General features: G+C 48.3%; 1 protein-coding gene across 1 annotated transcript; it reads right to left on the bottom strand.

Annotated features, from left to right (window-relative positions):
• Nucleotides 1–1,821: 1,821 nt before the first annotated feature.
• Nucleotides 1,822–12,479, bottom strand: LOC310696422 (protein Wnt-4-like). The gene is made up of 5 exons (XM_083481943.1): nt 11,950–12,479; nt 10,721–10,959; nt 6,574–6,705; nt 5,308–5,450; nt 1,822–2,532 (listed from the first exon to the last, which is right to left on the bottom strand). Exons 1-5 carry the CDS (start codon nt 12,012–12,014, stop codon nt 2,065–2,067), a joined length of 1,047 nt encoding a protein of 348 aa, XP_083338069.1. The 5' UTR covers nt 12,015–12,479; the 3' UTR covers nt 1,822–2,064.
• Nucleotides 12,480–12,625: the final 146 nt, after the last annotated feature.

The following is a 12,625-nucleotide window of genomic DNA, read 5'->3' as shown; positions in this document are numbered from 1 at the left end:
GGGTTGCGCGGAGCTGCCTGCACTCCAGGGCTTCCCGCAGCTCCGCGCAACCCTCCGGAGCCTGGCGCGAAGCCGCGCCCGGCTCCCAAGGGTTGCGCGGAGCTGCCTGTGCTCCAGGGCTTCCCAGAGAGCTGCCTGCATTCCGAAGCCTGGGGCGCACTGAAGAGCGCGCCTGGGCTTCGGGCAGCTCTCCGCAAGCCTGGGGAGACCGGCGCGGCTCCCTAGGCTTGCGGATAGCAGGCTGTTCTGGGGGCTGGGGTCGGGGGAAGCTCGGGCTTCCCCCGCGCCAGCCCCGTGCCTGGGGGGAAATATTTTTTTTTTCTTTATTTCCCCCCCCCCAAAAAAACTAGGTGCGTCCTATGGGGCGGTGCGTCCTAGGGGGTGAAAAATACGGTAGGTGGTATTTAACACCTTCAAAACTAGCAAAAATGTATAGGAACACCTCAAAACGATGTTGGAGATGTGGCGAGGCAGAAGGCACAATGCTACATATGTGGTGGAACTGTAGAAAAATAAAAGAATTTTTGGAAACAGTTTACAAAGAACTCAAAAATATATTCAAGATTACCTTTGCAAAAAAAAACCCTGAAGCCTTCCTTTTAGGCATAATAGACATGGATATTCCAAAAAAGGTGAGGAAGATATTTCTCTATGCCGCCATGGCAGCAAAAATTATAATAGCTAGAAACTGGAAAGGAGATGTAACACCGACTAAACTGGAGTGGCAATCAAATGAATTAAGTTTGCAGAATTAGCAAAAATGACGGAAAAATTAAGGGACCTGACTGAACACTTATGAGGACATGTATAGAAAGTATCTCAGGGAGCACTGCAAAAAAATGAACTCGTTGACAGGCCTGGAGTGACTTCTGTAGGAAAGTAGGAAACCATAGAAACTAAGGAACACTAAGGAGACGTGATCCAACCGTCTCCATAGAAAATACGTATTATGAAACTATTATATCTTTTTGTAAGATGTTAAAGTGTTTTCATTGACTGTTTTCTTTTTGGAATCAATAAACCAAAATATAAAAAAGAAGGAAGGAAGAAACACGTTTCCCTTTAATAAATAAAGCAATTATATTTTCAAATAACTAGTCAAGTTGCATTTTTTAAAATGAAAAATATGGATGGACAGTCCTTTTGAAGACTGGGAGAAGGAGAATGGCGATCTGTGTTCAAATCCCTAAGGAACACATCTGTTTATTGTGTCGCAAGCATGGAGGAAATAAAGGATTATTCTTTTCAACTGGAGCTCACTGGACCTCAGTTCTGGCACCTCTTAGGTGGGTGCCATTGCCATTATAAGAGAGCAACAGAGACGTTCATGGTGAATTCTGCCACCTCTTTTTCCAGAAAAATAGCACTGGAGGAAACCACTATAAATGGGAAGGGGAAGCCTATTTTAAAAGTACAGCTGTACCCACCCCTACCATACAATAACAGGGTTAGGCAACCTAAGGCCCAGGTGCCAGATGTGGCCCAATCACCTTCTCAATCCGGCCCGCGATTGGTCCAGGAATCAGTGTGTTTTTACATGAGTGGAACGTGTCCTTTAATTTAAAATGCATCTCTGGGTTATTTGTGGGGCACAGGAATTCATTATTATTTTTCAAAATATAGTCCGGTCCGCCACATGGTCTGAGGGATGGAGGACCGGCTCGCGGCTGAAAAAGGTTGCTGACACCTGGTTCAGATCTTCCAGACTGGAGCTCCTATTCACGCACCCACAAAAGCACACAGACGTCTTTAGTAAAGTCATTTTATTTCTACTCTGCAAGGAAATTAGCTGGCTGCATGCCCTGTGCCCAAAAAACAGAGTGTCCCAAGAAAAGCAGAACAAAGCAAACCATTTGGATTGCTGCAGCCTCTGCCAAAAAGACGTCGTCATGGCGGGTACGCTCCTGAAACGTGTCCCTCCCAAGCGCTCACACCCAGCTCTTGGCAACGGAGCCTGTCGCCCTGTGACTCACTTGGCTTCTGCCCATTTGATGGACAAAAGAGTCCCTAGCCAGAGTTTCTGTTTCCTTGGCAAGCGGCCCCTTCCTCTTCCCACCTACCCTCCTAGTGGCAGCGGTGCACTTCCACCAGATGCCGGCATTGCCTACACTTCACTGAGCAGCACCAGCGGAATTTGCAGCTACATCTTTCCACCACCTCGGCTTGAGCCGTGCGAAAGCCGCGGCCACAGCAAAGCAGCTCGCAGCCGTCCACAGCGGGGGATGTCCTGTTGCACTGACGTCCTGTGGTGCCAAAGATCCCTCCGCGGGGGTCCCAGTTACAGAAAACCGGGCTGGCCACCAAGTAGACCAAGTCGTGAGTAGCGTAGGGCTTAAAGCGGGAGCTCTTGGGCACCAGCAGCTTTCGGGATCCCACGCGCTTCAGGTGCACTTCCGTGGCGCTTTCGAATTTCTCCTTCAGGAGGTTGCCCACTTGGTGAAACGGGGGCATGACCTTCCAGCACGTGCGGATCTCACAGGACCCTGACACCCCGTGACACTTGCATTCCACCTTCATGTGAGACAGGATGGCCTAGAAAACAGAAGGAAAGATTCCAAGGGCACCTTCAAGTTTCGTGTATGTACTGAGTTGAATAGGATCCAAAATGCAGCAGTCTGATTGGTCCTAGAACAAAGGATTCAGAATGCAGCAGTCTGATTGGTCCTAGGACAATGCAGCAGTATGATTGGTCCGCAGGAGCCACCCAATCCCGCTCCTGATGGAAGTGAATCCGCAACCTGATTGGCCTACAGGAGAATCCCGGAATTAACCAATCACATGCAGCCCATTGTGTAAATAATGTATATAAAGCAGATACTTTGGGGGAACTTTCATTCCTCCTCACCACTATGAGCTGAATAAAGAGCATGAAATCCACTCTCAACTCCAAGCATATTTCAGTGTAGCAGATGCGTCAGGAGCTAGAGCCGTCTGTCATCTGCATGAAGCGAACCTGCATGTACTGGAAATTTTGTGTGTGTGGTTTTTCCCCCCCCAAACGCTCACCATCAGCATGGAAAGAAACTGCATTTGAAAACTATCAAAAGAGAAGGAAAACTTTGGTGAAGTTTTCTTGGATAAGGAGGGAGGTTATTGCTGCATTTACTTAACTTTTGATGTGGCCAAAGGGTTTTGCAAATGCTCTGTCTCTTTATAAAGAGGTTCTCTGGTGGTGTGCATTCTGCAGCCTTCCTAGGTGCCTGCACTTCTTTGAAACCTCTTGATATACTCAGCTGCACTTTCCTTTAAGTGCAGGAAGTCAGCTGTCTGCTATGTGCCTGCAGCTGTCCGTCATTGCTGGTTTTTTAAAAGTGAAGTCAGTTTACTTTTAAAGTACCGTCGTACCTCAGAAGCCGAATGGAATCCATTCCGGAAGTCCGTTCAACTTTCAAAACGTTTAGAAACCAAAGAACGGCTTCTGATTGGCTGCAGGAAGCTCCTGCAGCCATTCAGAAGCCAAAACGGAAATTCAGGTTCCAAAGAACGTTCACAAACCGAAACACTCACTTCCAGGTTTGCGGCTTTCGGAAGCTAAAACTTTCGACTCACAAGGCGTTCAGGATCCAAGGTACGACTGTAATCTGTGCAGAAAGCTTTCTTTAAAAAGTAAAAAAACAAACAAACAGTAAATGGAAGAACTTTCCTTAAAAACATAACCAGCAAGTGTATCACTCTCAGGTGCTAGGTAGCTAGCCTTGTTTTCTATACATTCTTTAAAACCCAGAGGATGATGTCATGAGGTAACTCCTCCCATAAGTCCCCCCCTCCAGATATGGAAGCATGGGCAGGTGGGGGGGTGCTGCAGAGCAGCAAATATATATTTAAGGGAAATTATTGCACTGTTGACCACCTCACAACAATAAGATGAGCCCAAGCCTGAGTCCAACAATATTATTAAGAAATTTCAAACCACCATGTAAACAAAGCAAACGAACAGAAGCTTCTCTTACTGGAGAAGAAAACTTTTAGAGAGCGGAAGATCGGATTTGGCAAAGCACTGAAATCGGCTGTGAACATTTTATCGTAGGATCAGTTTTTTGTTTTCTACAAAGTGCACACACAGTTTAGATCTAGTGCATATTTTTTGACTCCTGAAAAGTGTTTCTCCAGAAACTGCTTTCATTCTGAAAATAAAAGCTGATTGAAGGTGGATTCTGCATGTATATTATATATTTTCACATATGAGTGTGAAAACTGATGCAGGTGGTCCCAGCAATGGAGGATGTTTCCACATGGGCCCAATGATGTTGCTTCTGGGCATGTACAGCAAGATCACAATCACCACTTTCTTCTTCATTCATGTGCAGGGAGGAAAAGGCATGGATAACCCAATCAAGGGGAGAGTTTTCAACTGCATATCAAGAAATCACACCCACCTTTGTGCAGGGCAGGATCTGGAATCAACATAGACTGAAAGCAGCATGTTGAGGATGAGCATATTATTATTTTTTGGATTGTTAATAGCTACACCTTTGTGCTACAAACAGGTACATGTGTAGGGGAGGGGAAAAGCTTTACCAAAGTATTCCATGCCCTAAAGCAGGGGTCTGCAACCTGCAGCTCCGGAGCCGCATGTGGCTCTTTTACATCTTTGCTGCGGCTCCGGGGCGGATACCAGCGAGGGGAGGAGGCGCATTGTGCGCCCCGACACTCCTCACTGTGGCGGGTGCTGTACTGGCTGTGACGTCGCATGGGGGCAGTGCGTGCGTTAGTCACGCACCGTCCCGACGTCACCTTCCCACCCGCTGTCAGATAGTGGCTCCGGAGATATATTTGTTTTAAATGTCGCAATGGTTTTGCGGCTCCCAGTTGTTTTTTCTTCGGAAACAGGTCCAAGTGGCTCTTTTTGTCTTAAAGGTTGCAGACCCCTGCCCTAAAGGGTGGATTCCAGACTCTCCAAGTGTCCCTATTTTCCAGGGACAGTCTCAGGTTTACAGAAGCCGCTCTGGCTTCTGATTTGATCCCAGAATGTCCCGCTTTTCCTTAGGACATCCCTATTTTCATGTTGGAGGGTCTGGAGTTATGCGACCCCCAAGCCAAGGAGATAAGATACAACGTTTAGAAGACATCTGAAGGTAGCCCTGTATGGGGAAGGATTTTTTAAAAATGTTTAATGTTTTATTGTGTTTTTATATATGTTGGAAGCCGCCTAGAGTGGCTGAGGCAACACAGTCAGATGGGCGGGGCAGAAATATTATTATTATAAGGACGTCACTAATTCATTGGAGAAATGTTGGAGAGTATGTGACAGGCAGCTCCCGACCCACCTGAACCAGCAGCATGGATGAGCCCCATCATGAGACTTACCTTTCTGCCTGCTTCATTGTTGTGCAAGTTCATTAGTACTCTGCTGGAGGAAGCGCCACGGTTCCGCTCCGTGGTGTCCACGAAGGCCTGGGAGAAGGCAATGCCATAGGACAAGTTGTCAGAGCAGCCTGACCACTGGAACCCTGTTGGGTTGGGGAAGAAGAGGGAACAGAGTTCTGTACAGTCAGTACTAAAATGCACGTTCAACATTCTGCAACCAGAGCACCTGAATTCTGCAACATGCACAAGTCAGACAAATTTGCAGGGGCTTTTAAATTTTATTTTCCAAAATGTATTTGTTCCATTTTTTTCCCTACTACAGTTGTACCTTGGTTTTTGAACAGCTTACTTCTCAAACGTTTTGGCTCCCAAACGCCGCAAACCCGGAAGTGAGTGTTCCGGTTTGCAAACTAGTTTTGGAAGCCAAACGTCCAATGGGGCTTCCACAGCTTCTGATTGGCTGCAGGAGCTTCCTGCAGCCAACCAGAAGCCGTGCTTTGGTTTTCGAACGTTTCGGAAGTCAAACGGACTTCCGGAACAGATTCTGTTCGATTTCCAAGGTATGACTGTAGAGGAGAATGGAAAGAAGGATGCCAAAGTCTTAGCCTCTAACCACTAAAAGTGTTGTCTGACAACCCCATGGGCTTCTAAGGTTCAATCTAGGAGGCCTTATACACACACAGTCCCAGTCCTAGAAGCATAGCTGTCAACTTACAGATTTGAAAATAAGGGACCAGCAGCCTCGAAAATAAGGGATCAGCAGCCAAAATAAGGGATTTTCCGGGCACAGGTATGTTCAACTTCTGAGCCCCTCTGAGCCACAGGCAGAAATCCCAGCCAGCAGCCAAACGAAGCCTCATCAATAAGGGACAGTAGCGGGACATGGCGCTGGGATAAGGGACTGTCCCGCCAAATAAGGGACACTTGACAGCTATGCCTAAATCCAAGCAACTTCCTTAAAACCAAATAAAAAGCAGATTCTTATGAGGCATGTAATGTGGTTTTCTGTGCTTCTGCAGAAATGAATCACAGCAGCTCCTCCTCCTAAGGACAAGAAAAAAATCAGGGTGCCCATGGTCAGATAGAAGCCTCTCCCTTTATTCTTCCAGTCAAAGCTAATTGCTCTTCCCTTACTCTTCCACATAGCTAGGAACACCAGATTGATTCCATTCTGAAACTGACATTTCCCCTTGCTCATATTACTCACGCTCTCCTCCTTAGACCGGGGCATGATTACTAGTTCATGCCAGTTGTATTTCTCCTTACCTTCAGGGCTGACTCCTCTGACCTTGCGATCACACCCACACTTTTCCAGTTCGCCGCGGCTACAGGCTCGGGTCACAGCAAATGCGATCCCGGCTGAAGAGACAGCGTGAACAAAGGCCGATTCCCGAGTGCCTGCAGAAAAGAATGTATTAGCAGACGGGCTGATGAGAGGTGGCTTAGAGGGCTCAAGCCCCAGGCCCTATCCCTTTCTTAAAGAATTTTTTTGAGTGCTGAATTTGGGAGGGGGGCACTGCAAAGCAGAGGGCCGGTGATCCCCCACCCACCCACCCCCTTAATTCCCAAGAGGCATCTCTACAAATAAATTAGCCTATACAAATGTGTGTTGTGGGGCTTCTACCCTGAGTCTTTGCAGTGCCTAGGAAGGCCTCTGGATGTATGAGAATGTGTGTGTATGTCCATGTACCCCTTTGTATATAGAGTGCACCCTTTACTGTCTCCAGTCTAGGTGAATGGTTGCCATTTATTTGGGGGTGGGGAGCTAAACACTGCACTTGGGAAGTAGAGGGAAGTGAGGGGCAGGTGGGGCTTGTCAGCCTGGGAAACGGTAGCCCATCTAGGAGAAGGAAAACTCTGATCCTAAAGCTCCGCTGTCTTGTGGGATATCTTTGGGAGAAGAAAAACCCAGCAATAAGCCTTACACAAATCCAGTGGCATCTCTAAGATGGTTGGATGGTGCCTTCTCCTGCAGCCAAGCTCTATGAAATATTCTCAGAGTCAAGTGCGAATTTCATGCTCTTTATTCAGCTTGTGGTAGCAATGAATGAAACTTTCCCCAAAACGTCTACCTATATATACATTATTTACACAATGGGCCCCATGTGATTGGCTAATTCTGGGCTGCTCCTGCAGGCCAATCAGGTTGCTGATTCACTTCATCCAGCAGCCTGATTGGCTGCTTCTGAAGGCCAATCAGGTCACTGATTCACTCCCACCTGGAGCTGGATTGGATGGCTCCTGCGGACCAGTCAAACTGCTGCATTCTGGATCCTATTGTTCTAGGATTCAGCTCAGCACATAACACTCTACTTTCTACGTATTGCTCTACTTTCCTTTGGACCCCGTCAGCAAGGCTGGGGGGGGGGGGTCTGGTTGTCTGGGCAGCCCTGCACCTCCATACACACTGCCCAGGATTGCGCTCTGGGGAGGTCACTTCGGTTCTGCTAATGCGAAAGTCTGACTTCACCCCCAATGGAGATGCACTCCATGGTCTCTCAAGACAGACGCTAGCAGTACGGGCAAAGCCCATCCCTTTAGTGGCAGGTTCCACGCTTTTTGAGGGTGTGTGTGTGGATTTGCAGACTCTCCAATTGTCCCTATTTTCCTGGGATGTCCCTAATTTAGAGAAGCTATTCCGGTTTCTGATTTGATCCCTGAATGCCCTGCTTTTCCTTAGGATGTCCCTATTTTCATTGGAGAAATGGAGGGTACGGCGTTATCTGACCCCCAAGCCATCTGAAGCCAATCCTGTACAGGGAAGTTCTTTAAATGTTTAATGTTTTGTTGTGTTTTTATATACGTTGGAAGCTGCCCAGAGTGGCTGGGGCAACCCAGTAAGATGTGTGGGGTATAAATATTAAAATTATCATTATGAAATGGGACGTCCCTATTTTTCATCAGATAAATTTTGGAAGGTATGGATTTGTGTGTGCATGCAATGTTCATTCTTATAGACCCACACCCAGAAGGCCTTTGCAGTATGAAACCTTATCTTAAATAGGTATTTCACGACTGTCTTTTGGGTGGAATCCTCTCCCCAAATTTCATCCATCCTTTCTTCACTGTCAAGACACAAGAGCATCACTGAGCCACTGAATAAAATGAAGCAGTCTAAATTCAGAGGTAGCTGAGGAATCCAAGCAGAAGGATGACATCCATGACAGAAAGATGTTGCTAGTGTTTATTCCAAGACCTCTTACTTGCAAGGTCTCCCTTCTCAGCGACGCCTTTTTGGAGGAATGCTGAGGAAACATCTGCACGAAGCTTTCCCCTCCTCATCATTTCTCTTTGTTCCTGCTCTAGTTATATGGCTTAGTCTGGTTGCTGTAGAAAGTTGGGCAGGCACCATATGAACCAAGTTCCTTATATTAAGTACTGCATAACAGCATAGCAACCAAGTTCCCTTGCCAGAAATATGAAACTGCTGTGGTACCTCGGTATTCAAGCATCTCAGAAGCTAAACGTTTCAGTTTTCAAACACTGAAAACCCAGAAATCCGCTCCACTTCCCAGTGGGGAGGAGTTGCGGTGGACCGCATGGCCACCCACTCCCCACCAGGGGCAGGGGACTTCGAACCCCATTGCCTGGGGGATCCCGGCCACATCAGAGCCCGGCCAGCCAATCCACTGGCCGTGGCCGTTTAAACGGAGGAGCGAGCCAGAGGACTTCCTCTTTGGCTCACTTCCTCAGTCGCCCGCCCTCCCTCCCTATTTTGCAGGTTAGGCAATGGCCTTGCTATGGACTTCGGTTGGTCGCCTTGGTTGTCCGAGGGGCCTGGTAGGAATTTTTCCACTTGGCCAATTGCCAATGGCCACTTGGTTTTCACCTACCTCATAGCAATCGTCACAACTTTGTTAGGGTTGCGGTTAGGCATTGTTTGACCTTGTGTGGGGGAGGGGAGGTGTGGCCACCACCTGCCCCTCCATGCTTAAGGGTATTCTGTTAAAGGAATCCGGGGTGTTGATCTAGCCTGAAGCCCAGCTGGGGGGCTAAGGCCTTGACACGACCCCGACGGGAACACCAGGGGGAGCTTGAGTTGGTTCGCATCGACAGGGCTCCCCTTACCGGTGGTTTACCCTTACTGGACTTCCTGCACAATGGGCAGGAGTCAGATACAGTCAGGTCCAATCAATGCCCAAGCCAATACTGCTCACATTCTGTAATTTCAAGAAAGTTGTGGCCAAAATTTGCCCAATAACATAAACCTAATATCTGTGTCCTTGTGTGAGTTATTTCCAACAAGGGGGTGGCTGCGGGGTCTCGACACGCAAATAAATGCTCCCATTTTCGAATGTGCCTTGGAAGTCAAACAGCTTCCGCTGTACTTTTTTCAATTTTCTCCATTGACTTTGCTGACCATCCTTTGTGCCTCAGTTGTCAAATGTTTCGGAAGTAGAACAGTCTTCCGGAACAGGTTAAGTTTGACAACCGAGATACCACTGTATGCCAATTTAGTTCCGATTCTATATTGGGTTAGGGTTCCATTTGCTGTTACCATAAAAACCCAAGTTGATACTAAGAATATGGGGATTAGATGGGAGTGGTGTAGTGGTTAGAGTGTTGGACTAGAACTAGATCAGAGTTCAAATCCCCATGCATTCATGAAGTGTGCCGTGTGACCTTGGGCCAGTGGAGCTGCGGACACACCATACATTTAAATCACATGGCATCCCTCAAAGAATCCTGGGCACTGTAGTTTAACCCCTCACAGAGTCACAATTCTCAGCCTCCTTAACCAACCACAGTTCCCATAATTCTTTGGGGGGAGTCATGTGCTTTAACTGCTGCCAACCTAGCAGTTCGAAAGCACACCACTGCAAGTAGATAAATAGGTACCACTCCGGCGGGAAGGTAAATGGCGTTTCTGTGCGCTGCTCTGGTTCTCCAGAAGCGGCTTAGTCATGCTGGCCACATGACCCAGAAACTGTACGCCGGCTCCCTTGGCCAGTAAAGCGAGATGAGCGTCGCAACCCCAGAGTCGGCCACTACTGGATCCAGTGGCGTAACGTGGGTTGTCAGCACCCGGGGCAAGGCAAGTAATTTGCGCCCCCTAAACCGTGGATTTGCACCCCCTAACCCTAACCCCCAGATGCTGCGGCCGGTGCGGCCGGCCCCCCCTGCACCCCCCACGCTACGCCACTGACTGGACCTAATGGTCAGGGGTCCCTTAACCTTTACCTACATGTGCTTTAAATGTATGGTGCTTGCAAAGCCGTAGTCTCTCAACCTAACCTTATTCATGGGGTTGCTGTGAGGAAAAAATGGAGGGGCAGGGAGAACAGTGTGCCCCATCTTGAGCCCCTTGGAGGAAAGAAGGGATACAAGTGTATTAATTGACTGACTGACTGACTGACTGACTGACTGACTGACTGACTGGTATGCCCTAGTCATGTTATTAATGAAGTCTGACCTTGCAGAATAACTTTCCCGAAAACCTGCAGCCCCTGTAGGGTGGAACAGTTCCAGGGGCGGTTGCGAAACTGGTGCTGGCACTCTTTGAGGGCCACCTCAGCGCCATGCTTTACCGAGTCCATGGCTTCCGCTTGGCGATGGCATATCCTCACTTGCTCCTGTGACAAACCCTTCAAGCTTTCGCAGGCGCTGGGGTCTCTCACAAGCCCTCGGAGGGACGGCTGTTTAGCCAGGTATCTATGCAAAAGGGAGGACGAGGAAGGGGAAGCATTGGAGACAAGATTGTTAAACAGTTTGGGGAAAGGGGAATCAATCCCCTCGCCCATGTCATTATGACCCAGCTGCATTTTTCTTGCAGGTGGCAGCATTTCTGCATTCCTGAGCGATTCCCCCTGTTATGTACTGAAGTTCTCACCCTGGGCCAGCAGGGGGATACTGTAGATAGTTTTTTACTCAGGTCAACATATGCAAATAAGGGATCGAAAGTGACGTTCAGGGATTGGATAGTTACAGAAAGTTGTTACAGTTATGTTGTACTGGAGCTCTATATAAGCAGGCTGACTGAACCCTTCAGTTCAGTTCAGTTCTGTTCTGGCCTCACCCACAACTTAACACCCACAAGTTAACACCACCCACAACTTAACACTATTCAACAGTGGTAATAGTGTTAAGTTGTAATACAGTGGTACCTTAGGTTACAAACACATTGGGTTACAAACACTTTGGGTTACAGACTCCGCTAACCGGGAAGTAGTACCTCGGGTTGAGAACTTTACCTCAGGATGAGAACAGAAATCGTGCGACGGCAGCGGGAGGCCCCATTAGCCAAAGTGGTACCTCAGGTTAAGAACGGTTTCAGGTTAAGAACGGACCTCCGGAACGAATTAAGTTTGTAACCAGAGGTACCACTGTAGTTGAGGCAAAGTGAAGTCATCCGCCTCAAGCCCTCTGACTGCAGTTCTCCTTTGGAGCGTGTCCCTCTCACTTTCCTCTAAATTCATCGCACAGGAAGTATCGTCCACCAACCCCACCCCTTCCTCTAAAACCCCTTTGTGAAGTTCTGGCAAGTGGCAAGCCGAGTAGCTCAGTCGGCAAGAGCACAAGGCTCTTAATCTCAGGGCTGAGTCCCACGTTGAGCAAAAGACTCCTGCATCACAGGGGGTTGGGCTAGATGACCCCCGGGGTCCCTTCCTACTCTGCCATTCTGTGATTCTAGGGTTTACTTACAGCCAAGTCACGGCGAGGGCATGGTGCGCCAAAGCCAGCACTGAGCACAGGTAGACACTTTCCATCTTGCTACTTTGCCAGATAATTAACTCTCCCTCTTCTTTGCCTTCCTTCTCCAGTTCTGGGGAAGGCTTACTCCAAAAGCAGTCTGGCAGCTGGGCAGAAAGCAAATATTCCGGCCCGATTCGAAACCATGTTAGCTACTCCTCTTCATCCACGCTGACATCTCACTTACTGAGAGGCATTCATTGCAGAGTTCTCAGCCAGCGGTTCTGATCGGTTCACCCACTGATTCACATATCTGGACCGCAACGCCATGAATTTTTAAAGTGGGTTCTCTTAAGCCCACTCTGAAGATGGATGCTTTATATTTTCTCGCAAACTCTTCCTTCTTCAACCCCAGATCTTCACGCCACAAACCATGCAAGATCATTACAGGGCAGAGTTCCCAACTCAACCGAGCTCTTTGTTACTTCAAAATCCTGCTGGCATTAGATGCTTGTCGCTCAGGATCACAATCCTTCCTTCCGCTTGGCTCAGCTGCCCAGCTCTTCCTCCTTCAACCCACCAGTCCGATTAAGCACTCAGGCAAGACCCCAGTGCTGGTTCTCAGGAAGGGAGAGCAGAGGGGAGCCTGGGCTGGCGAGAGACTTGGCTGTCCTGCTTGGCTCCCTTG

Source organism: Podarcis liolepis, assembly GCF_965112155.1.
Source record: "Podarcis liolepis genome assembly, chromosome: 17".
NCBI classification, from domain to species: domain Eukaryota; kingdom Metazoa; phylum Chordata; class Lepidosauria; order Squamata; family Lacertidae; genus Podarcis; species Podarcis liolepis.
Note: the sequence above shows the minus strand (reverse complement) of the source record. Positions and strands in the feature narration are given on the sequence as shown.

What these genes read in the sequence shown, in the direction of transcription:
- LOC310696422 (XM_083481943.1), bottom strand. Translation starts at nt 12,014, where the DNA reads ATGGAAAGTGTCTACCTGTGCTCAGTGCTGGCTTTGGCGCACCATGCC. An exon ending in CGGGAAAGTTATTCTGCAAG is followed by an intron (nt 6,706 to 10,720) that starts GTCAGACTTCAT and finishes TCTTTTCTGCAG; the next exon opens with GCACTCGGGAATCGGCCTTT. An exon ending in ACAATGAAGCAGGCAGAAAG is followed by an intron (nt 2,533 to 5,307) that starts GTAAGTCTCATG and finishes TCTGTTTTCTAG; the next exon opens with GCCATCCTGTCTCACATGAA.